General features: G+C 34.0%; 1 protein-coding gene across 1 annotated transcript in view; it reads left to right on the forward strand.

Moving 5' to 3' along the window:
- Nucleotides 1–25,677, forward strand: part of LOC137925130 (fibrillin-3-like) — a 49,488-nt gene that overhangs the window by 5,127 nt on the left and 18,684 nt on the right. The window contains exons 2-10 of the mRNA XM_068768512.1: nucleotides 5,656–5,824; nucleotides 11,173–11,251; nucleotides 16,357–16,488; nucleotides 17,163–17,247; nucleotides 18,097–18,230; nucleotides 19,647–19,770; nucleotides 21,690–21,854; nucleotides 22,721–22,903; nucleotides 25,163–25,312. Of these exons, the coding sequence (XP_068624613.1) occupies nucleotides 5,656–5,824; nucleotides 11,173–11,251; nucleotides 16,357–16,488; nucleotides 17,163–17,247; nucleotides 18,097–18,230; nucleotides 19,647–19,770; nucleotides 21,690–21,854; nucleotides 22,721–22,903; nucleotides 25,163–25,312 (1,221 nt within the window). The remainder of the gene's footprint in view (nucleotides 1–5,655; nucleotides 5,825–11,172; nucleotides 11,252–16,356; nucleotides 16,489–17,162; nucleotides 17,248–18,096; nucleotides 18,231–19,646; nucleotides 19,771–21,689; nucleotides 21,855–22,720; nucleotides 22,904–25,162; nucleotides 25,313–25,677) is intronic.

The raw sequence follows: 25,677 nt of genomic DNA on the forward strand, positions 1-25,677 counted from the left end.
TTGTTTGCCGCATGCGCGGTGCACTTTGTTGCACGACTATCACTGCATGTGCGGAAGTGGCTAAATATTGTCCCTTTCTTACCTAGTCAGTAATGTATGCACATTACTGCTTCTTATTAGCAGGCGCAGTCACACTAATATGTTTAAGATATATGTTTTAACTTACTCGTAATTTTTAGATAACCTGACATTTATCTGTCTATATATATCCGTCGTCGGCCCATAGATGCCCACTGCAGGGCATAGGTTTTTTCTAAAGGTATGTATGGGGGGATATATCATATTTGCTACGCTTGTTATGTGAATTGGCGATCACAGTGTGGTATTATGGTACGCAGGGGACGCTACTGCCCATCCTCTTGAAATTTGTTTGTGGGCTGTGGCAATTCTATATAATTAATGAATAAAGTGTGACTTACATAAGATTGTATCACGAGACTCGAACATGTAATTTACTATCACAAGTCTTAGTCCATTACCGCTGGCCTATGACAGTTCTTTTGTTTTTATTTATGTGTGTACGTATTTAACTAGCTATATATAATCAATACGAAATTTAACAAAATATTAAAACCTTATTGTTTAACATCTCACCTCTTACTCGACATTCTTAGTTCAATATTCCAGTGCTTAAATAAATAATTTTAATATTTTTTCATAAAAAAAAAGAATTTTTAAGATTGATGCTACAAACACTCACGACTACATTTGCTTTATAAACGCAAGCCGCATTGAAAATTATTATAAATAAAAACATTTTATTAGGTATTAGAAAACTACAGAAAAGACGAATAAAATTAGTGAAGTCATTTTTAAGTTCAAGTCTTAGCAAAATAGAAATTCAATTTTATACCACCAATACCTCACTTTGCGTCGTGGTTACGTTCCAAAAAAATACGACGCAAATTGAAACGCCGCAAAGTGAATTAAGATTTTCTATAGCAATCCATGTAAAGATCGAAGATAGGTTCCAGGGTTACGAAAATACAACTTCCTAAAAAGAAAATTGAACAACGTAAACATTTAAAAAATAAAAATAATATAACTCTGCTAATAAATAAATTGGAAAAATATATACCTTTTTTGTAAACAGAAACAACACCTTAAAATTTATATAAATTAATTATTCTCTTTTCAAAAAAACACAACACACTAAGTAATTGAAACTGAACTCCAAAATTAGCAAAACAAAGTGAAAATAAAACTGTATTAAATTTGGGTTGATTTTTAGTTAGAAAGGGAATTCCCGAGTTTTGATAGCATGGCGCAGTTAGAAACAAAAGTGTTGCCATCTTTTGGAAAAAAAAAGAAAATTTCAAAAAAAAATTAAAGACTCGAACCCCAAAACAACGCAACCTCGAAAATCTAATGACGCACAGTAAAAATTAGTACTAATTAAGCAGCGCAACTTCGAAAAAAACGCAAAACGAAACGACGCATAGCGAGGTATTGGTGTATTCTAGTATTAGTAACGCACAGGCCGGCCTCCCACTAGTGGGACCGAAGACACAATAAAGATCGCAGGAAGTCGCTGGATGTGGCCAGCGTTGGACTGGTCACCGAGGAGTTTCTTTTGGCTGAAAAGAAGAAGAAAGAAAAAAGAAAGAAAGAATACTTGTATATTGTGATACAGATGCTAAGCCCTAAATAAATTATCCAGAAGCGCAGTTGGAGTTTCTTCATCCACTTCTACCAGCACTAATGCTTTCCGAAGTAGTAATGTAAGACAGGCGACGAGATGAAGTTCTCTGATTCCCTTCTGTCAGAACCCTACACGGGTAATGAACTTAAATCAAGTTCCCACCACGTGGACCCGTCAGGAGTGCCCGCTTAAGTGATCTAAGATTTCTGCGGCTGCCTTATAAAGAAACAAAGAATGTTGCGACTAAAGCCTAGGCTACAAAAGAGGAAGTTCTGCCCTGCTCCCTTGAACCCCGAAAATCGCATTTATCTCTTGTCCACCAGTGTGATCCAGTCCTAAAAAAATCCATCGCCTATGCCATCGAACCTATTATGCACTATATTATGAAATATTGAATTAAAATTTCATACACATTAGTAATATTAAATAATTTATTTGTTGAAACATAAGTGGATATAGGTCTCAAATAAAATAGTAAAAGCGCGCTGTGTTATCATGAGGAGATATATATATATATATATATATATATATAATAGTGAATTTATAAAGTTACCCAATTTTATATTAAGCTAGCTGTACCCCGCGACTTTGTCTGCGTGGCAGAAAAAAATATTTTGTGTAGACTTTTTTTTTCGGTTTTATTTTAATTATGTGACCTGGACATGAATTTCACAATTTACATAAATTTTTATGTCAACCACAACTTGATATGTCAATATTATTTCGCTGTTTACGTTTCAATTCAAATTTAAATTTAAAATCGTGGGCTCATACGCAACAAATTTGCTAAAGACCATCAAATGATCAAATGCATAGTTTATGAATCTATAAAGTTCATACAGACAAACGTTTATTTATACACATATATACGATGATAACATATAGCAAATATAACAAAGATAAAGGCGAGGGCAAAAATGACATTATTTAAAATCGTTGCTAAACTAATACGTTAATTAACTAGTTTAACTATTGTGTAATAGTAAAACGTAAACTATCTAAATTCGTAATAAAAATTAAAACATATGGTAATCATTAGAGGAGAAATAAAAATATTTATTTTACAAAAACCATTGAGATATGCAATCTACAGGCAAGCACGTAAAGATTGCCATTAGTGATACTAACGTGAATTGCATTATAATCACTCAGTATTATGAAGTACAATCGAGCATTGATAGTTCAACGGTAGAGTATTGAGACTTGCGATCGGAGGTTACGGATTCGATGCTCGAGATACAATCTTATACATAATTCTCTTATTCATAATTCTTATACACATTGTGAATTAATTATATGGGATAGTCGCTGCTAACAAACAAGTTTCCAGAGTATAGGCACCTGCGTCTCCTGCGTACCATGATATCACACTGCGATCGCCAACCTACCTGCCAAACGTAGCGATTATGGTATATCTAACCATAGATATCTTTGGGGATGACTAAGGCTTTGCATGTATTGGCTGAAACAAAATCAGAATGTAACTTATGTTTATACGTCTTGTCTTACGCCTTCGCTATTTTTATGTAACTGACATAACAATAAATAATAGTACACTTAAATTTAAATTAGACAATGACGAATAATATAAAACATATTTATTTGAAAGTTTCTTTATTATACACCCTGTTTGGTTTTATGTATAAACGCTTTACAGGAGTGAATGTATAGTTCGTTTACTGTTAAATAATATATAGTTCATCCTTTACAAGAATTGATGGTATAAGAGTTAAAAATGTGACGATGAAATAATAAAAATCATTTTAAAAATTTAAATTACTACATATTAAAATTAATTATTTTTTACTATCTGTTCCTGCAAAATATACTACGAGAAGCTGTTACAACCGTATTTAAATATAATAATAATGTATAATATTTTATTGTAAATCACTTTATACGGAATGATTGGGAATAGGCGTAAAAGGTTTAGGCCTTTTGAGGATGTGTCATTAGCAGTTGTAAATGACACTCTGTCTCTCTTAACCCAGTTCATGCACATTGGATTATATTTCCTCTAGAGCTGCGTTTACGCCAATAAACCGACCACGACTGCCTCGTTTAAAAACATTTGTGCAGAAATGCCTGCTATCCATCCTTATATATTATACATATTTTATTTTATAAGGTCTGTATTTTTTTTCTGTGTGTTTTTAAATTCCGCGCTACTTAATAAATTTTTTCACATAAATATATACAGAGTGGGTCATATTTATTTGAATATGTACAAATGAACACACATTAAATATTGTTGTATATATTTTCATAGCATATTTATTTACAGATGGACACAAATTGCATAAATTATAACTCAACTGTAAATTGTTGGTCGACGACTACCATGTATTAATTTTAAAAAATTGAAGATGTTTGTTTTAAAAATAAACACAACAAAAAAAAACAACCAAGTTAGTTGTGTGATCTTCTCAAAATAAGATGCGGGAGTTCCCACTTCGAAATTCTATTTGAAATTATTTAAAAATTTGATGTGAACGTCAGTTCATCATCATTTATTTATTCTTATGATATTATTTCTTCACTACTTGAGAATAGTAGTGACCAATATTTAGACACTTCCGCACATGCAGTGGTAGTCGTGCAATAGAGTGCACCGCCCGCCAGCCCTGCCCCGTGGAGGGGTGAAACACGTGTTGAGTAATTTGACGGTGGCAGTTGTGTAATTTGCATTGTTTGCCGCATACGCATTTATTAGCGGATTGGCAAGCGGTGCACTTTGTTGCACGACTATCACTGCATGTGCGGAAGTGGCTAAATATTGGTCATTTTCTTACTTAGGATGGACTTCCGCAAGGTAACGCCTGATTCCATTAAATAATAGTGGTGATGTTTTATAGAGAAGTTACTTCTCAGCATACTATAAAATCACCGTGCGATTAGTGTGCGATTAGTGTGCTCGGGGCTGACGAGCCGCATAACAGGTATAATGCGGCTTTCTTACAACGTTCTGGCTTCACATTTAATGACCAGGCTTCTCCTCCTAGCTAATAAAATTGTACATTATTCTACCAATGTTTACTTGGAAGCTCGTTCTAGAAGTTAGCTAATGTTTACTCTTGACGGCCCTTATTACTCAAACAGATTACAGAGAGATTTCGTTGTTACATCTCTCGACCAAACCTTACCGCAAATATATCCACTATGAATTTAATCCTACTTATTTCATTTACTAGCTTTAACACTTATTTATCTCAATTGTATAGTTTTAGGTATATAATTCATATATAGAATCAATGTACATGACAGCGTAGCAATAATATGTCGTTTTATTTTGACTTATATTAATATTAGTTTTACACAATTCTCTGTACAAGTATATACTGCATTGAAATCATAAGGTCTTTTATTTATGTAAATATAATTATAAGGTCTTTTATATTAGAAGTCTTTTTGTACAAGATCATGCCTATGATCCGGACAAATACTTCGATAGTTAGAAAGCGACTAATATATAGCTACTTCTGCTATGTAGCATGAGTCGTTTAGTGCCAAACACCGTGTTGGCACTAATCGGTGTAACATTACTCCTGAGGATGCCCCGTGGAGGGGTGAAATACGTGTTGAGCGATTTAACGGTGGTAGTTGTGTAATTCGCATTGTTTGCCGCACGCGCATTTATCAGCGGACTGGCGGGCGGTGCACTTTATTGCACGACTACTGCTACATAACGCAAGTAGCTATATTAGTCCTTTTCTTACTTAGGATGGACTTCCGCAAAGTAACGCCTGAATCCATTAGATACTTTGATAGTTACCTGATATTTCGTTGTTATACCAATCCTAACACCATCGCATATAAATTCTTACAAGCTAACCGTCAGCATTCTCTATTGTTTTCTTAAAAGCCTTGAGGTGAATTTTAAAAAATATAATAGACTCTTTTATCACTTACTGAAATTTCTTCTATAAAAACATAAGAGGAATATTTATTTTTAATATGTTTTTAAAGTCTATAGCGATGCCAGTTTTACCAATTATTTGTAATATTTTCCCTAGGCTCCTTGGCTGATAAAATGGTAGAGACTAAGCAGTTGTGCTGCAATCGGGGCACGGCGTACGCCAGGAATCACACCTCCCAAGACTGTTCCTCATCAGTGGACGTGCTGTCCAGCTTCAGTTCGTCGTGTATCTTCGCAATGAACGAGTGCTGCAAAGAATATTTCCAGTAAGTAAATATTTATTGTAGATACATTATAATTTTTTACTGTTCTATGAAAAATCTATCATAAATGTAATTCCTAGTAATAGCGATGACAAAAATGATATCAAATTCAAAAAAATTAAGGAAACCAAGAAAAGTTCTCAGGAATATTAAAATATAAAATAGTGTATTATTTTTAATCATTTAAACCAATAGATGCATACTGTAAAGCTCATATCTTTAGGTTAGATCTATACCTAACCTAAAGATATGGGGGAATAATCACCACGCTTTAAAGGCGAGTTGGCAGTCGCAGTGAGGTATTATGATACTCATCCTCTGGAAACTTGTTTGTGAGCAGTAGCAATCTTATATAATTAATGCACAAAGTATGAATTATATTAGATTGTCTCCTGGAATCGAACCCGCGACCTATATATATCTCAGTAAGTCATGCATGACTACCACTACTCTATTAGTATTATGTGCTATCAATTAAGAGTTCTCCCTTTACTTGACGTTTTACATAAACCAACTCAGTAAAGTGTGATACCGGATCCCGAAGGTGAGCGTCGACAGGGGAATTTAGTAGAGATGTACATTTTCATTCGACTTGCGTTTGTATTTCTCAGTCTACCTCATGGATATCACTGCTCATTTATATATATTAATATAAAACCATTAAAAACATATAAAGTCTTTCTGAGTGATTTGGAGTTCCTAAAACAATCCATACGATTGTCAATGAGAAATTTTGCCGTAAAGAGAGTGCATGCTGCTATTGATAACTGGTCTGTGTTTAAACCACTGTAGTGTCACCAATGCATACTACTTCAAATAAACTGTAATATATTTAACTTGAACACTGTAATAATAATTAATATTAAGTACAATAAGAAATGTTGTTATTTTGTAATATTTATGGCAAGACCAAGTATATATCTACTATGTATTGCCACAATTTTTTATGTAGGTAAACTTTTTTATATAAGATAATATACATATTTCTGTCAAAATATCAAAGGTTTTATGATAAGTTATTTTAAATTTCATTTTGTGTGTGATTCATCGGTTGGCAATATCTCTGTATTATAATTTTTATTTTCCAATTATGTAAACATTGGATTTTATTTATTTTTTTTGGTTTGTCCAAGACTGATATATGCAATTACAATAAAACAATTTATACCTTAAATATTAATTATTTACAGTTTTAAATACAGGTTTTATCCCCTATTACGGATAAAGTAGGAAATAAATGTTGAGTGTACATTGCACTTGTCTTCTATAGATTAGGTAAATTTTGAAGTTTTTTTTGGCCTCTTCACAATTCAGGGCGCAATTAGAAGTAGTCTCTCTCTTTCTCTCACTCTCTAGTCATATTAAATGATGCGCCTTGGATTAGGGGCAATTGAGGAATTTAATTCGAGTTTTCATCTAAAAGGGTCTTTTATAATGAAACGAATGAATTTATAAATGATCAAAAGTTAATAATAATATGAACTATGTCCACCGAGTCCTCACGCCATAGCTAGGTTGGTATCAGAAAAAATGTACAATGTATACTTAAGTAGCGTTAACCTTATGCTTTAAATTTCTGGCCACTAAAGCCATAATAATTTTTTTTTCTTTGCACATTCGGATTGAAATTCGAACGCAGATTTGAATTCTGTTGCTATCAGCGATGTGACTGCATTGCATTTGGTTTGATTTTGCGGAACAAATACACGGATGAGTGGTTGTTTACCTTCGGTAATCTAGTCTTTAAGAAGTGACAGATAAGAGTTTTGGCGGTAAATCATCTCCACCCGCTAATCGCTATAATCACGTCACAACACACACCAAAAATAGTTCCAATTTTGAACAATGATAAAATCGAATGACATACATCACGCGGCTTATCTAATATTTTTATAACAAAATCTAGACTTTTTCTTTTTAGGTCGCGAGTTACAAGTTTATTACTATGTAATAAATCAGTCAGATCATTTTAAGATTAACCTTGTACAGTATAAGCACAGTCTTGTTTAAGTGATTACTTTATGGGCATGTTCATAGTTTAATATATGATTAAGATATAAAGACTAGAATTAAGTTATCCTGTAATATATGTAACAGCGTGTTCTTGTAAAGAAACTAATCCAATTTTATTTCCCAACTTTGCCTGTAAACTAGGGTTCTGAGCAGTGTTCAAAACAAACTAAGAAAAGTTTTCTTTTCATTAACATTAACAAATATCTTTAATAAAACAATACCCCGTGAAGTTTTTTATCATTTTATAACACATGAAATTTTGGTTACCGTCGTTTTAGCCAATCTAAATTCGTCAAACAATGTGGTGTGATTTTTTGGTATGACTTTTAGAATTGTATCAAAAATAAAATCATTCATTGCCAGTCACCTACGTTATAGTAAAACAACTATACTTGATACTTGAGTTATATTTAGATGATATTTCTCCATTAGACATATGTACGAGGGTGAATCAAAAAATTCTTGGAATCAATATTAAAAAATGCAAAGATTTAAATAATAATATTTTATTTTTCTACATAATCTCACTCCAATGCAATGCATTTAGAATAACGCGTTTCTAACTTCCTTATTTCTTGTGAAAAAAAAATATTTTCTTAACTCTCGAAAAAGTCCTCTACGGCAGCTATAACGGCGTCATTATCGTGAAATTTTGTTCCACGAATTTCCTCTTTTAATTTTGGAAATAAGTGAAAATCACTTGGGGCTAAGTCCGGAGTATATGGTGGGTGGTCAAGGAGATTGAAGCCAGCACAGCGGATTGCGTTGAGCGCAACTTCCGATTGATGAGCAGGAGCGTTATCTTGAAGGAACAACACGCCCAACGACAGTTTTCAACGACGTTTTTCTTTAATCGCTTCACGCACTTTCGGGATTAAATTTGCATAATAGGATCCAGTAATCGTCTGGCCTTTTGGCATGTAATCAATAAAAAGGATTCCTTCACTATCCCAGAACACAGAGGCCATAACTTTGCCAGCGGTAGGAGCAACTCGAAATTCTTAATGGATGGAGAGGATGGTCGTTTCCAAGACATGCTTTGTCTTTTAGTTTCAGGATCAAAATGGTGGACCCACGTTTCATCCATGGTGACAAGACGACGGCAAAAATTATCCGAATCACGCTGGAATATTTCGAGATTACGCTTGGAAATTTCCATACGTCGCTTTTTGTTTTCGTCGGTTAACATTCGTGGCACCCATCTTGCAGACCATTTTTTTTAACCCCAGTGAATCAATTAAAATGGATTGAACGCTACCAAAAGATATCTTTAGGATCTCAGCTATATGTTTTATAGTCATTCTTCTGTCTTCCAAAACCAGATTCTCAACCTTTTTGACATTTTCTTCTGTAACGGAGGTTGAAGGCCGCCCAGAACGCGGGTCATCTTTACAGCTTGATCTACCTCTTTTAAATTCAGCCACCCAGTACGCAACCGTAGAATAGGGTACAGCATCACCCCCTAATGTCTGCTGAATGTCCAAAAAAATTTCCTTCGTAGACATTTTTTTCAAACTGAGCTATTTTATCACCGCACGTAACTCACTTTTATCCATAATTTTGACTTTTTAGCAACTCGTTGCACAAAAAAATTTATTACATGCGAACGAACTGACAAAAACAAGTGACAGTCTGCATAAATATAGTGTGATAGACACTCTTTAATTTGAATATCGAACTTGATCCAAAAAGATTTCATATATATGCACTTCTAAGAACTTTTTGATTCACCCTGGTATATCCAGCTTATCGGTTTTTTATAGAATGGACTTTGTAGAGTGCTCGAAGGCTCTTTTCGAACTGATTGAGCCATCTCCATTCCTTTATCGGCAGCGACAACTAAGCGCAGGCAAAAGCTTCATCCATACGTTGTTGATACACCCAAAAGTGGAACTAAACGGTTTGACAGCTCGTTTTTGTTGAGAGTCGCCAAGATTTGAAACGACCTGCCCAGGTATATTTTTTTTGATAACTTGAACTCTGGAGCATTTAAGAGTGGAGAGAACAGGTTTTTGGATAGGCGTGTACCATCTTCGTCTTCATCTACACTTTCCATCAGGTGAGATGGAAGACAAACGCCTATTCCATTACAACTATATAAAAAAGACAAACACTTGATAGTTTGTAACCCTTTGCCAGACAAGTACTTATCGTAGCTGTAAGTTTGAGCGCGGGGATGTATATAAGAGATTCTTCTTCTATTTTTCAGCTGATGGACGCTCGTTGCAAGATATGGGTCTCTCCCAAAGATCATCATGTTCCACGCATCTAGTGACTTCCCAGTCTACCAGTTCGCAGTCACTATTCGGGAACTTTTTGGCCTCAGCTGCCATCAGTTGCATGAGCGATGAGCTCTACCCACAACCACTTCAGGGGAGCAATTCTTCGAGCACTTCTGTGATCTTGATTGTTTTGCAGATCATTTCTGTCTCTCTCTCTCTCTCTTTATGAGGTCCGTCGCAAGTGGCCACGTCTCGGATTATATATCAAAGGTTGTCACTATGATAAGTATCTGGCAATAGACGATGTGATTTTTAATAATAATAACCACTCAATCGAAAGATGTCATTTTTTAACATAGGCCTCCCCAATATATTTGAGATGGGATCGAGTTGGCATTCTTACAATTCTAACAAGATTGTTTGAATGGACCACTTTTTCTTTAATGGTCTCCGTTTTTACGGCCTCTCGTGTTGCTCCTGTCTTATGTACACAGGGCCTGTTTTTAAATGTTTTTTTTTTTAACATATTATTTGCGTTCTCATATTTTTTCCTTTAATTCCACATTTTGACAACTTCTTTTATTCCTTCCTTTCTTTCGTCACATCACTTTCGTCGCCTTCCGTTGAGAATACTACACGTTTAGATTTTGCTCTATTTTTATTTGTTTATTTGCTTTTTCTCTTACATTTATATTCCTTACTAATTTTATTTTTAATATACTACTTTTGTCAAGACTAGACTAGTTTTATACTCTTCTGTTTTTTTTGCCTACTTTTTCGTTTTAATGGTCTCTCCTATGACCTTTCTGCAGTACTCCAGAAAGGTCCTGTGACTTTCCTTGAAGTCCATAAGTGATGCGATGCACCGTTCTTAGACCCCTTGGTTCCGTGGTATTCCATTCTGTGTTTTTATGGCCTGACCACTGACATTTGCACTTGTCAATCTACTGGCCTATACTGGTGGCCAAACAGAAATTAGAAAAAAATATATACTAAGAACTGAAACGATATCTGAACCTATACTATGTTCAATTTATATACATGCTGGTTCACGACATGTAGATAAAACGCAACGTATAAATATATAAGCTTTTAATATTTTGTTTTTCATTCCAGAAAGAAAGAGGACTGCGAAAGTGGAATAGAATTTGCGAAGAATATGAAGTCATGTACTTTATCTAATGACTCGTCAAGGGTAAGAATAATGTCATAATTTTTAAATGTTTAATCAATAACAGAATTTTTGCGGTATGATATTTTGTTCTTTATTTATTCTTAATTTATTTAGAATCAGTTATAGTAATTACCTATGTACGTTACAAGTCAAGAATTCCAAAAGATACCAAATTGATACAAATTAGAATCAAATTTAGCTCCTCTGTAATAAAATCCTTCAACTTAACCCTTAATAGCCTGATTTACGAAAGTTATTTTTTTTAATATTACTGTTTGCTTGAGGGTCTAGATAAATAGATAGTCTAATAAAATAGTTTTTTTTTTTAAATTTCGTTGGAAAGAATATTATACAACAGTAAAATACGTACAGCCAACCTATAAAAAAACTAATAGTAATGTGAATATTCGGTTTAAAAGATTGGTATCAAAATTGAAACTGTAGGCAATTAAGGGTTAAAGTTTCGAAGGTTCTAAGCGTGTAATGATTTAAAAAGAGCCTGCAACAAATATCAGATGTGTATTTTATGATCATTCATATTCATCATCATCATATATTTTTTGATCATTTTCACAATTACCTAACGTAAAGCATTTTATTTCCAAAACTTGAAAATCACCTCAATTTTTAATTTTAAAGTAGAATCTTTCTATAAGTCTCATTAGCCTGACCGATACCAATTGGGCTGGCCAATTTGCTAGGCTATATCTTTTCAAATCAGTTTAGTAGAAAAATACCACGTAGTACAATTAATAGGAACATTAATTTTATATTAGAAAGTATTTTAAATTAGTTTTTTAGCGGTATTATAACTACTTCTTTAATTTTATATGCATTGGTTCCGTTTGTTGAACCACCAAACACGTTGCATCAGCTTTTTCTTTGATTACTCTCTTTTGTAAAGTAATAAATACTTGCAACTTTGCAAGAGTTCATATTAAATATTTAAGAAGAGAAAGTTTATAAGTGGTTTAAGATCAACTTTTACAATTTATCGATAACTTTGAATTAAAATTCATGGCACGATCATTTATTGAACAAAATTTTGACAAGTAATGAACTGGAAAAACTAGTTAAAAAACCGTAAGGTGTAATGAAAGCTTTAAAGAAGTGAATATGATACTCAACTGTCAACAAAAGGCTTTACAGCTTTATAACCTATTTTTCATCACCCTTTATATAGTGATCACTCCGAAAATTGTTACATAAATTTCTTTTTTATATCTAAATTGCTACAGATCAAAAACTTCTAGCAGTTAATAATAATTAATTTTAATATGTAGTAATACTAATTTTTAAAATGCTTTTTCTTTCTAGATTATCATTACGTTGTTTATCGGTATACTATGTATTAATTGACAGCAATTGAGCGATAAATTGAACCCGTTAAATCTTTGTACAATCGTTAAATAAAGCGTTTGCTGGGTAGAAACAAATCTATTGTAAATCAGGTTTCGGATGAGAAAACTTTATGCCTTATACTATCCATCTTTGCTATCGTCATCTGTGGTCATAAAATATCATCCATAATTATTGGCATATTTATTAAGTATAAACTGGAGTAATATGAAAATTTTAGTAAGGTTACCTGATAAAATACATATATATTGAAGAGTAATAAGGAACACAGCCATCCGCAAAAAAAACCTGTATAACAGATGCAATTATTCCCTCTAAAGAAAGCTGGAGTTGGACTGATCACGTGACGAGATTCGCTGATAACAGGTGGACACAAAGGGTTATAAAATGAACAGGACCACAAGGTACCAGAGGCAGACGTAGAGAAAAATGGAAAGCTTTGGAGGAGGCTTTTACCCTAAGGGTGTCCATATAAAAATAAAACAAAATCATCAAACTATTATATTATATTTGTATGGAATAAAAATGAAGCTTAAACACACAATTTTATATATATATATATATATATATATGTATATGTATATGTATATATATATATATATATATATATATACATATATGTGTGTGTGTATGTGTGTATAAGATTTAGTAGGAATGTCTCTTTTGCCAAATAGAGATCGGCTAAGAACAGATTTTACAAAATTCTATAGCAGAACAGTTAATATTTTATAACATTCGCACGTATCAAGGCGATAATTTACGACGGTTTTATATGATGATATTTGTACATTTATTAATATTACAATTAACTAGATAACCATACAGTCTTAGTAACGAAAAATTGTGCCAGTAGAAATTGATCTCGGTGGCTCACAAAAATTATTTATATATAAATTAAACATACAAATGTATACATTTCATGTTGAATGAATGTATTCAACTCTCACCGGCGACCGGATTCTGTGTTTCCGGTGTTTTATCTAGTACTTGTTTTATTCTCCATAGATCTAGAATATTATAGTTTATCTATCCCGAATTTTAGAACTATTTTTCTCTTATCAGATATTTGTCCTAACGTGTTATTTTTAGGCTTTTCATAGTCGTATATGAACATAAGCGTTCACAAACATAAGAAGTACTTCTCGACGACTTATTGTTCAGATTATTTATAACAAAAGCTTATCTATATTCTATGGTAGCTCTGATTGGACAGGTTTTTAAAATAATGTAGAATCCCTGATAATATCTCTGTGACGTGTCCTAGACCGGACTAATACCTATTTTGTAAAACACTAAAATGTGTAGTACTAATATAGTTTACTGTTTAATGGTAAATATGCCCAAAAACCAAATAACTAAGTTGAAAAAGTACTATAAGGTAGTAAACATTTTGAATGCGGTGAAGGTAGGAGAGATAGGTATAACAGCAACCTTTTGATGGATCTAAATCCTGGGAATATAGGCTATATATTTTAAACGGACTTTTGAAGTATCATTAGTAGGATCTTTAAAATTTTTATTACGTGAAAAGAAAAGTCTGGTAGGTGTACATGCAAATGCAATGTCTTTCAAAACCTCCTATGAGGGTCGTCAGCCCCGAGAACTGTACATAGCCTTACTTCCTACACGACGATGGACTTGACAATCGCACGTTTAATCCGTGTAATGTCAAGTAACTTCTCTATTTGTGCAAATGTAAATGATGTAAATTCTCTCTTTCTCTCATTTATAAGTCGAGATTTGAGAAAGATCACTCTCTCTAACATCCTCGCCTATATTTCTTCTACTTTTTACGTTATCAAGACTTTATTAAAAAGATAGTGCCATGATGTAGTTTTGACAGTTTTTTTTATATAGTTGTAATGAAATAGGAGTTTGTCTTCCATCTCACCTGATGGAATAGTAGATGAAGATGAAGGTGGTACACTATCCAAAAGAAATCTGTTCACTCTATTTTTAAAGACTACAGAGTTCAAGTTATCAGGAAAAATAGACCCAGGTAGGTTGTTCTAAATTTTACGAACGAATTTTACAGTTCCGCGAAGTTGACATTTTTGTTTTATAGCAATATATATATATATATATATTTTGCTCGCATATACGTAGCTTCATGTTACCTTGTACGTACAATGTATCATCTAAGCAAACACTTTGTAACTAGGTAATTAGGAATCTCTTATCAAATGTGGAGTTGATAACAGCTTAGAGATAGCACGTCTTTGGTTAACAGAGTTGAATTGTTTACGATAGCTATCTTGGTAAATATCAATATATTATTACGTATTTCCGTACTCTCCCTAACTTTGTAACACTTTTATTAATTGTAAATAGTAATGGCGTCTTATTTAAATACAAAGCAGTTAATAATTTAAATACATTTATGAATAAACAGAAAAGATTTAACATGTAAGTATACCAAAAAAAAATTGAAAATGAAGTTCAATGGGTGATTTTATTGCAAAATCCTATTTCTTGCAGCCCACCATTACCATTATGCCAATATAATTTAAAAACGAATAATTATTTTACAAATTAATTAAAACAAACTAAAATCGATAGGATAAATTATACAATGTCTTCATGTACGAGTATGTTTGTACACACAATTGCTCTTACACGGTTTTATAAACGATTTTTAAAAATAGCAGATTCTCAATAAGAATAAATACACTTTTTACATGATTTGTTTTAGCGAGAATCTCTTCAATTATTTTTATTTTAATTTTGACCATGCTCACAGAAACTTAATGATAGAAATACAAAATACAATTTTAAGAATACGAAGTTCTTTCAATTCAACTGACCTACTAACAATAGTATATTTGTTCCAGGTATAATAAACGCTCACGTTTATTATCAAGTAGCGATAATTAGTTTAAAAAAAATTCCGTATTTATATTTGATTTTTTTTTATGATTTGTACCTGATGATTCTATTTTTTCAATACATTAATTTAATTAATAAATTTTGTAATATATACGGTATTTTGTAGATATATTTACAGATTAAAAAAATCATTTCAGATAAAATTTTCATGATTATTTAGTCACGGAATACGTTCCCAATATTACCATGTATTACATGTATTTTTGAAATTTTTACAATGAAACTTATTTGTCTTCTTAAGTAAATAATACGTTTGTGATATTCTAAACTATTTCAAACAATGCATACTACCAGCTACTTCATATATTTAGATAGTTCACTATGTATTTGATTTTGTTCTTCATGTAGTGAACGAATGAATGAAACTAATATGAAGAAAATAACAAGCTTAGCTCGTTACAACTAATCGATATGATTAACTGCGCATTATATTCGAAGTCTATTTCGATGTTTCAATTTATTAGATGCTTTCAGTATTTGATTTTCATCCTGTAGTGCATTGAAAGAAAAGGCGCTTAATTTAACTATATTTTTAATGTCCATTGAGTTCCATCATCATTCAATAAGGTAATTAAAAGTGAAGTTCAAGTGATCACCTGTATGAATTATTATAATGTCAGGAGAACCCAGTTTTATTGAAATTGCAATCAGATATTATTCTGTTATGGTACTAAAGATACAAAGGTTCCAAACACACTCTGATCTCATAAGAGCAGGCAACAAAGACAGATATAGATCAGTCGCACACGGAACACAATCGACGCCATTGTCCGATGTATCATATTTAAGACTTTTTTCAAGATCTTTTTAAACTAATGTCATCATATTTAGTAGTGTCTGGGACAATAATTTGTGACGTCATTTAATATTTTTCACAACAGAAATGCTGCAACGAGTGCATGAAAGGAGCTGGTGCTGGTGCTGCAAGAGGCGTCAGCAAGTGCGTGGTGAATCCAAGAGGGAACAGTGCAGAGGAATTGTTAGCTGCGGATGCATTTAATCAATGTTGTCTGGTAATTTTTTTATTTATGGATAATCAACATATAATTTGTATTATCTCAGTTTTAGGTCTACATCTGTTGGACAAAAGCCTACACCACAAATTTCCAGAAAGACCAGTTTTAAATACCTTAAGAAGATTGTCTATCCTTTCAAAAGTTTAAACAGTTCCTTAAAGTTTCTAGAAGTTTCTTTGTCGTATTATCTGGCATGTCTAATGCCACTACTAGTTGCCAATCTACTGGGCTATAGCTGATTCGATCTCGTATAGAAACCCTGAGTAAAGCAAACTCTGATGCCCAGATTGACAGACAACGTTTCAATTCCTTAGGTCATCTATGATAACAAATATTGCTTGTGGATGTCTACATATATGAACATATACACAAAAAGGAGATTTCCATCTATGTATTGACCCATGTCTCTGGAACCGGAAGGATTAAAGGTTTGAAATTTGGTAGTAATCCGCAACGGAGGATTAAGAGGACATATATTTAGTAACAATGTGTGAAAAATATCAATGACAACATTTTGTATTTATGTACACACATGTGTTTGTCTATGTGTGCACAAGTTCGCTTGTATGTGTGTAGGGAAGTTAGATCAGTAATATATATCTATATTTATTTTTGTATAAATTATTCAAGATGTCTCTATTAAGTTTTTAATGTATTATATGTTATTATAGAAATCAGCAAATAAACCAAAACACACTAGATCTGTTTCGCTTCTACCTGGAGATGCAATAGTGACTAGCAGACCATTGGATGATGGTAAGATGAGATTTTTTTTTAATTTAATAGAGTTATAAAAGCAACCAAAAAATAAGCTCGCGTTATGTTAAATAAGTCGTTCTTTTAGCCCATAAATACCTTTCTGTAAGGCATGGATCCTTAATTGTGATTTCAATTATATTTATCCAATAATTAAAGATTGTTTTTAATTCGTGGTAGGATTTTTGTTATTAAATTTTGTCTTATTTTTACATGCCAAATTATGATTCATGAAGTGGACTGCTTTACTGTTCCATATGGAACGCTATTACGAAATGTTTGTACTAAGTTACATGGCCATTTAATAACCTGCGGGAATAATATCACGATGAATTCTAACATTCCCGTGGCGTATGTGTGGCTTATTGTGGCGCCTTGTGGCACTTTACGCGTTACTCGTCTGTCAACAAAACGATTACTTTTGGCGTATAGTATAGCATCAATCGGGATTTGCGTATTAGTTATTTGTCCATCACGTATATATCTTCAAATGTGGCAGCTATTAGTTTGAAATCATTCTTTGAATATTCTTCTCCTTTTTAGCCGATGGATGCCCACTTTAAGGCCATAGTCTTTCACAAAGATCGCGACCATGACCGGTATTACGTTGCCCACATTTAGCAACTTCTCGCGACCGTAACTATGTATTCGGTCCACCCAGTGGGAATCCTACCAAGAAAGCTTTTGAATGACGCTCTTTGGCACCAACTGCTGTCGGTTGCATGAGCAATGTGCCCCGTCCACAACCACTTCTTACAGGCAATTCTTCAAGCTACATGGGTCGCCCCCAGATTTTTCATACAAAACTCCGAGCATAACTCTATCCTTAATAATAAATTATTGTTGCAGAACTTATGTCAGTATGCGATGAATTTGCACCGAACGAACTTTGCGCCCATCACTGTATACCCATACCGAATTCATACAGATGCGAATGTAACCCTGGCTTCATGTTGATGGCTGATGGAAAAAACTGTATGGAGGTAAGCTCTCTTCTCAGACCATAACATTGTATTTATCTTATCAAGCTTTTCTATAATTCTTCTCTTAGCGCGTACATATTCGCTACGAACAAAGTGGTAAATAACGTAAATAAATTCATAAAAATAAATAAAAATTTGTAAAATACCGCTTGTCCTCTAAAATAGGATATTGTGTAGCATCTCTTAAGTATTCATATTTATAAAGTACCTTTTCTACGTAAATATTTTATATATATATATATATATATATATATATATATATATATATATATATATATATAAGCATGTGTGTGTATATATATATTAGTATTCTTGTATGTATATATAGTAATGTATGTATTTGTATATACGTACACCCATAAACTGCTTTCTCCTTCATGTCTCTCATCTCCATCCAAAAGTTGTCTGGTAGCGATCGCCTTGAGCGATAAGACCGCCTCTTGTACCATTTTTTTTCTTTATTTATTGTATATGGTGTACGATAAAGTGTAAATAAATAAATAAATTAATAAGTAATATTATTTTTCACTGTTTTCTATTAATAAAACTAATATTGTTTGTTGATAACTTTGCACGATTTCTCAACAACATTTAACTTGAAATTTCTCTGAATAATTTTGTTATAAATTAAAAAAGAAAAATAATAAGTATAAACTTCTATTATAGCTATGACTGAAGTAAAAGTGTAGTTAAAGTGTTCAAAAGAAAAATCCGTCTAAGTCCGTTGTAAGCTTTTTTCAAATCAGAAAGCGTTAGGAACACTTGTAGATTTACTTTAAGTTGTAAGATGCTTTTATGCGTTACTTGATTTGATTCTAGTTTAGCAATATTATTTTACATAAATAATATAAATAAACTTATTATCATTATTATCTATTATAATAATGTCTCATTATCAAAATCCATATTGGCATTTGACGTTATAAATGCTTTGACTCATTTTCTCTTAGGAAAACTCTGTACTCAAGATTTTCAGTATAAATTTCCTGGCTGGATTTTCTTTGTAAGAAAAGGACCAATATTTAGCCACTTCCGCACATGCAGTGGTAGTCGTGCAACAAAGTGCACCGTCCGCCAGCCCGCTGATAAATGCGTATGCGGCAAACAATGCGAATTACACAACTGCCACCGTTAAACCACTCAACACGTGTTTCACCCCTCCACGAGGCATCCTCAGGAGTTATGTTACACCGATTAGTACCAAACACAGAGTCCGTGTATTTTCTTTGTACTTTGAAAGAAACCCGTAGTGTTTTTTTTAAACAACTGTACCCTTTGTTTCTTTTCTTATTGGTTGTTTCTCTTCCATTCGACGATTATGGCTTAGACATCTCTAGATTTTGTAACAGTTAAAAATTAGGTAAATCATGATTGATGCGTTTCAAAATGATGAAGTGGGTAATCTCATTCTTTCAGGTAACAAAGAACAGATGCAAGCCACACAACCCTTGTCAACACAAATGCAATGATAACGGTATTGCAGTAAAATGCTCTTGCAGGCGGGGATATCAGCTCAAGTCGGATGGCAAGTCTTGTGAAGGTGAGTGATGTGGATGATAAAATAATTATTATCATGTCAGCTGATAAGCGCCAACTGCGAGGCCTATTGTGATGGAAATAAGGTAAGAATAAAAGAAATTGAGAAGTATGACAGTGAGTGAAGAATAAAGATGAAAAATCTAAAAAAATTATTTGTAAATAAAGTCCCAACTAATTACTAATCCCAACTAATTACGGGTACGAGAGGTCTCCAATAGCGGGGGCCATAAAAAAAACTACGAGGCTTTCTGTAAAGCGCTTTCAGGGACCTCCATTTACAGACATTTTCTTTTCCGTGGAGGTTTTACTCATGCCGCATGTACCGGCTTGTGGTCGCCACCTGTACCTTTCGATCCCAATGACTAACACCAAGAGTCGTCGTTTCCGCCCATAGACGCCCACTGTAAGGCTTGCCCCTATTGACGGTATATATCATAAACGCCACGCTTGACAAGTGGGTTGGTGATAGTAACGTGGTATGGTACGCAGAGGACGCTTCTGCTCATCCTATAAAAACTTGTTTGTGAGCAAGGGTAATCCTATATAATTATTGTACAAAGTGTGACTTATATAACATTGTATTCCGGTATCGAACCCGCGACCTATGATTGCAATTCTGTCTTCTACCGCTGGGTTACCACTCAATATGCTCTGTGACATCTTAATAAATAAATAAAACTTCATATAGCATCTTTATTGGTCCTATGTGGTAAATTGACAGATGCAATACATTTTTAAGTAAATGTAGTAAGGAAAAGCGTTTTTGAAATTCGAATAACTGCATATTAAAATTAATTATTGTTTACTATCTGAACCTGACTTTGTACTGTCAAAAGATATTAGCTTGTGGCATTTCATAAAAAAAATAAGATTAGAAATAGGTGTAAAAACTTCAAGCTTTTAGCTAGTCATATATTCACGTCTAAATCTTTTAAACCTATAATTGTTGTCATCCATGTATCGGTGCGGTCAAAATTGAATTTAACCACAAAATATGAAAATATATTGCAGTATAACAATATTAACGAATAGAATATAAGACAAGTCTAGCAATGTATTAAAAAGTTCAAATCCAAACAAATCTGTGATATTAAAAAAAATAAAGATAAAGATTGGAAAATAAAGATGTACCTAGCCACCTATGAGTAAAAACGACGAGGAAAGGAAGGCGATGAAAGCAAGAAGGAATGAAAGAACAAAAATTGCAAGATATTGTGATAAAAGGAAAGAATAAAAAGAAATTAAGAAGTATGAAAGTGAGTGTCGAATAAAAATAAAACTCTGAAAAAATTATGTGTAAAGAAAGTCCTTGTCCCAAACTAGATAGGGGGTACAAGAGGCTCCCAATAGCGAGAGCCATAATAAAAAAATATATTAACGAATGAATAAGATAAGCGTCTGTTAAGAGTGGCACTATGATTTTGGGTTTTATCAAGATGTTTTCAATTGTAAGTTGTTTAGATGGTTGGTTACTTATACTAATTGTGTGCATTTGCAAACACAACTAGAACTCACATCGTTTTTCAAAAGAATATAAATAAATAAATCGTTACTTTACCACTACTCTAACAATCCCAACTTAGAGAACATTATAATTGAACTTCTGTGAATGTAGGAGCAATGGAACTAAACAACAATCAGTTTACGTGAAAAATACTTTCTTTGTTTAGTTGCTAAACTAAACTGTTCTTAACATCAGTAACTAACAATTTCTAAAGTTATATGTCCTGGAGAATGAGGAGGTCGTCGCATAAACCGTAGGCTTAAATACTGAACATTTTTAGGGCGTCGATAAAAAACTTACTTTGTTTTTTTAAACTTATACACTAACATGTAAAGACGTGAATGTAAAATAAAGGCACCGATGCTAACGTTAGTGGAACATCCATCCATAATAATAAAAAATTGTTATATGTCCAGATATCGACGAATGTGTTCTTGATCCACCCGTATGTCTACCGAACACCCAGTGTGTGAACATACAGGGATCGTACAAATGCATTCCTATGAAGAAGAACCTTCACACGGACAAGGGCAAGTGTCCACCGGGCTTCACACGGAATTTACTCAGCAATGTTTGTGATGGTAAGTGGAATAGTAAACACTACATAATAATTCCGTTATCCACATTGAAGAAAACAAAAATAGGTCCATACAATTTATTTGTGGTTTCAGGGGCGGCTCTAGCTTATGTAGCGCCTGTGTGCAATGAAACCCTGGCGCCCCCTAGGCCAACCCCCCCCCCGCGGCTATAGCTATTAATTTTGCCGTAGTAACAAGAAAGTTTTTTTTCATATTCCGACAAGCTATTTCATAAGTATATATTTTGAGAAGTATTATATAAGCTACCCATAGGGCGCTCGCGTTTGACAACTGCCGCCACCGCGCTGGCTGGCCACTTCTGTCATATCATTGTTGTAACATGATGGTCCAAGACGATGCTCTTAGCTGTCTCGGGGAGCACTATAAGTTAAGCCGCTCCTGGTCATATTGAGTTCGTTTAAAACGTCTGCTTCGGTAGGATGTTGTTTAGATGACGGTAGTTGTCAGGAAGATCCTACATATGCCACCTTGTTCACAAGAGTAAGTATGAGGTATCCTATTGTAGCAAGCGTCTAAAATCAATGATGGTGGTAACGTAAAATGGCCTTGAATTGTCAAGATGTATACACAAGATGCCTGATGATATTTAAAAAAAAAGTGCAACAGTTTTTACATATGTTAGTACTAATTTAATTAAGTCCTTTCTTAAAATAAAATGTAACATCAATTTTAAACTGAAGTAAAATGTATTTTTTGTGTTTTTTATATAACTTTAGTAATCCTGTGTTTTTTACGAGTTTGCCTAACAGTACTTTATTTTAGCAAGGACATCCTGTCTTTACTCCTAAGGCTTACTTAAAATTTGATATCAAAAACTTTAGCTTCTATGTTATTATACATGATTACAGACGTAAACGAATGCAAGCTGCCACAGCCACCGTGTCCATCGTATTTATGCGAGAACACAGTGGGAGCTTATAGATGTGGAGGAATTACTGGGGATCCAGCAAACTTGTCACCAAAACTACGAACCACGTCCGAGGATCGTTGTCCACCAGGATTTAAAAAAGGAATCAATGAAGAATGCGTGGGTAAGGTTGCAGTTTTGACAATTTTAGTTTGAGTCTCTTGTTATCGACAAGTCTTTTACATGAGCTGTGCTGGTTATTTAAAATTTAATTCTTGATGAACTTTTGATGTTGATAACATATTCTATAGCTTGTTCTGTTGGTTCTTTTAAGTTATAGGTACTAAAATTTTGTTGTATAAATTAATAATCCATACTTTGGTGTTTAGTATTAAAACTGACTTGAACTTTTTGATTATAAATTAATCTGTGATTTTTTAGTTCTCCTCATAGCTAAAAATCATGTCCATAAAAGTTTCTCTCCTAGCGCTATAAAAAAAGAAATTCTCTCTTCGATTCGATCATAGTAAAGAGTCACGAAGCAGTAGATGCGGCATGCGTGTGTCGCCCAGTAGGTGGATGTACGAGATTTTTAAGGTGCAGAAGTCGTTGGATACGAGCAGCCTAGGTCATCTTTGCGAGCTCAAGCTAGGTGCTTTCGGACGTTTCTCACGATTTACCCGCCTTCTTTATTGTTACATTTTTAAGGTGCAGAAGTCGTTGGATACGAGCAGTTGGATCGATCTTTGCGAGCTCAGCGTTAGGATCTTTCCGACGTGTCTCATGACTTTCTCGCCTCCCTTATTGTTGACTTGCAATTAAGTTCGATACCTTGCACTCCGGTGCAAGGAATTCCTGCGATCAGCGTTTGGAAGTGCGAAAGTGTCCTAGAAATTTCCTGTCTCCCTTAGTTGCTAACGTAGTTTCGTTTTCTTGTATCCCGGTGAAATAAAACCCTGCGATCAGCGTTTGGAGTGTCGGAAGTGTCTTCAAACTTCCTCGCCTCCATTAGTAGCTAACGCAGATCATTGTTTCTAACAATAGAGAACGTTTAAAGTCGTTCCTGGTCGAACCGGCAATAAATGCACGTTCAGTTTGTGAACGGCCGCAGACTGCGCTGTTCCTGTCGCTTCGGTTCGGATGGCTCCTCCGTCGTGCCAAGTCAAGAAGTAAGCCGCACCCGAGCTACACACTCTGTTAACATCCGTCGGCCTGCTTGCTTTCCGCTTGTTCGCGTTTCGACAACAGCCGCGCGTCGACGCCGTTTCTCTCGCCCTGGGGCGGGGCCTTTTTCCGCGTGTGGCTAGGCAGTCTTCCCTCACGGCTCCTCCGCGTGGGTTGTTTTTAGGGAACTAGATAGGTGGGCCTATGAATACTAGGCGATTTTTACCTACGCCGGGTGACGCCGCGTCCGTACGACCGATTAGGGTTCAGTCTTCACCGAGCTTAGTTAGATTTACTGACGCGTTATGACGCTCAGTAACACGGGCCAACCTTTCCCCGGACACGGCTGTACGGCACACGGGTACCCAGAGTATCCGCTTAGGTCACTTAGGACACAATCAGACATTCATCAGCTGAAAGGTACATTGTTATTCAGAAATTTATGGGGGTCTATGTCTAGTAGTGAACGAACTATGTCTGAAAGGATGGTGATGAATTAGGGAAACATTTATTTTTTAATTCCCATTTACCTACTGTTGTTACTTTATTTTGTTCTTACTTGATTGGGTCAGCTTATTTAGATGTACATAGTATTTTATTTTAATAACTGCTCATTACACTGTTCTGTACCGAGATATAATGGCATAGGGAATGTAGCAATAATGCAAAGATTTTTATGACAGGCGTTCATAGTGCCCCATTGAGTTATTAATGAAATTGTCCGAGTATCGTTCAATTCAATTTCATTTATTTCTATTATCCACATAGAATCATTAACAGTGACCATTAGCCTACGTGATTTACTGACTTACTGAGCTATACCCATTGGTAGAGGATCGAGACTTCCGATTGTAAGTCGTGACTTCGGTGCCCGAGATAAAAATCTTATATAATTCACATTACGCATTTATTATATAGGATTGTTACTCCTAACAAACATCTTTCTAGACGATGGGCAGCAGCGATCTTTATCGTTTACCACACTGCTATCGCCAAATTGAACCCTGTGTGGGACATGTTCCCAAATTTACTACCTATCGGATGTGTAAAAAAAGAGATGGGTGTAGTTTTAAATTTACTGCATGAAAATAGTCCTCAGATAGGAGTGTGATGTAATATCGGCTTTTTGCCAAAAATAGTTTTTTAATCTACAAAGTCTTGTAAAAGACTTTCAAGTTTTAACATGACAATAGTAAAATAAGTAGACCCTCGGTAAATATAGTTAACTGTACTTTTAATAATTTGTCCGATATCTATTATCTTATGATAATTATTTTAGACGTTGACGAATGTGCTACACACAAAGATGATTGCAACTCAATCTCTCAGTTTTGCATCAACACTAAAGGTTCCTTCTACTGCCAAGATAAGGTTTCGAAATACTGTCCACCGGGTTTCAAACTCGATCCCAGCAACAATAAATGTGAAGGTAAAAATACCTTATTCATAGACAATTAGAATTCAAATAATGAAATTGGTTAATAAACGACATTTCGAAAAGCTATGGAAGTATAAATATTTATGTTACTTCATTACTTTAGACATATACAGGGTGATTAGTTAAAGGTTATCACTCTAAAAATAGTAAATTATTTTTTGACAAAGTTCGTAGGTACAGATAGCAAACAATATTTATTTTAATTCCGATCATAATTCAGATTACTACACATTCGAATTTTGAAAATGTTTTTTCTTACTCTACCGTTGATTTTCGAAAACACATACCATACGATAATTAAAAACAAATGAACTATATATTCAACTTCTTATGGCTTTTAAACCGGTAACCAGTCT

Source organism: Battus philenor, unplaced genomic scaffold, assembly GCF_028537555.1.
Source record: "Battus philenor isolate CCGP_79_NKW_IND1 unplaced genomic scaffold, ilBatPhil1.0.hap1 SCAF_26, whole genome shotgun sequence".
Lineage (NCBI taxonomy): Eukaryota > Metazoa > Arthropoda > Insecta > Lepidoptera > Papilionidae > Battus > Battus philenor.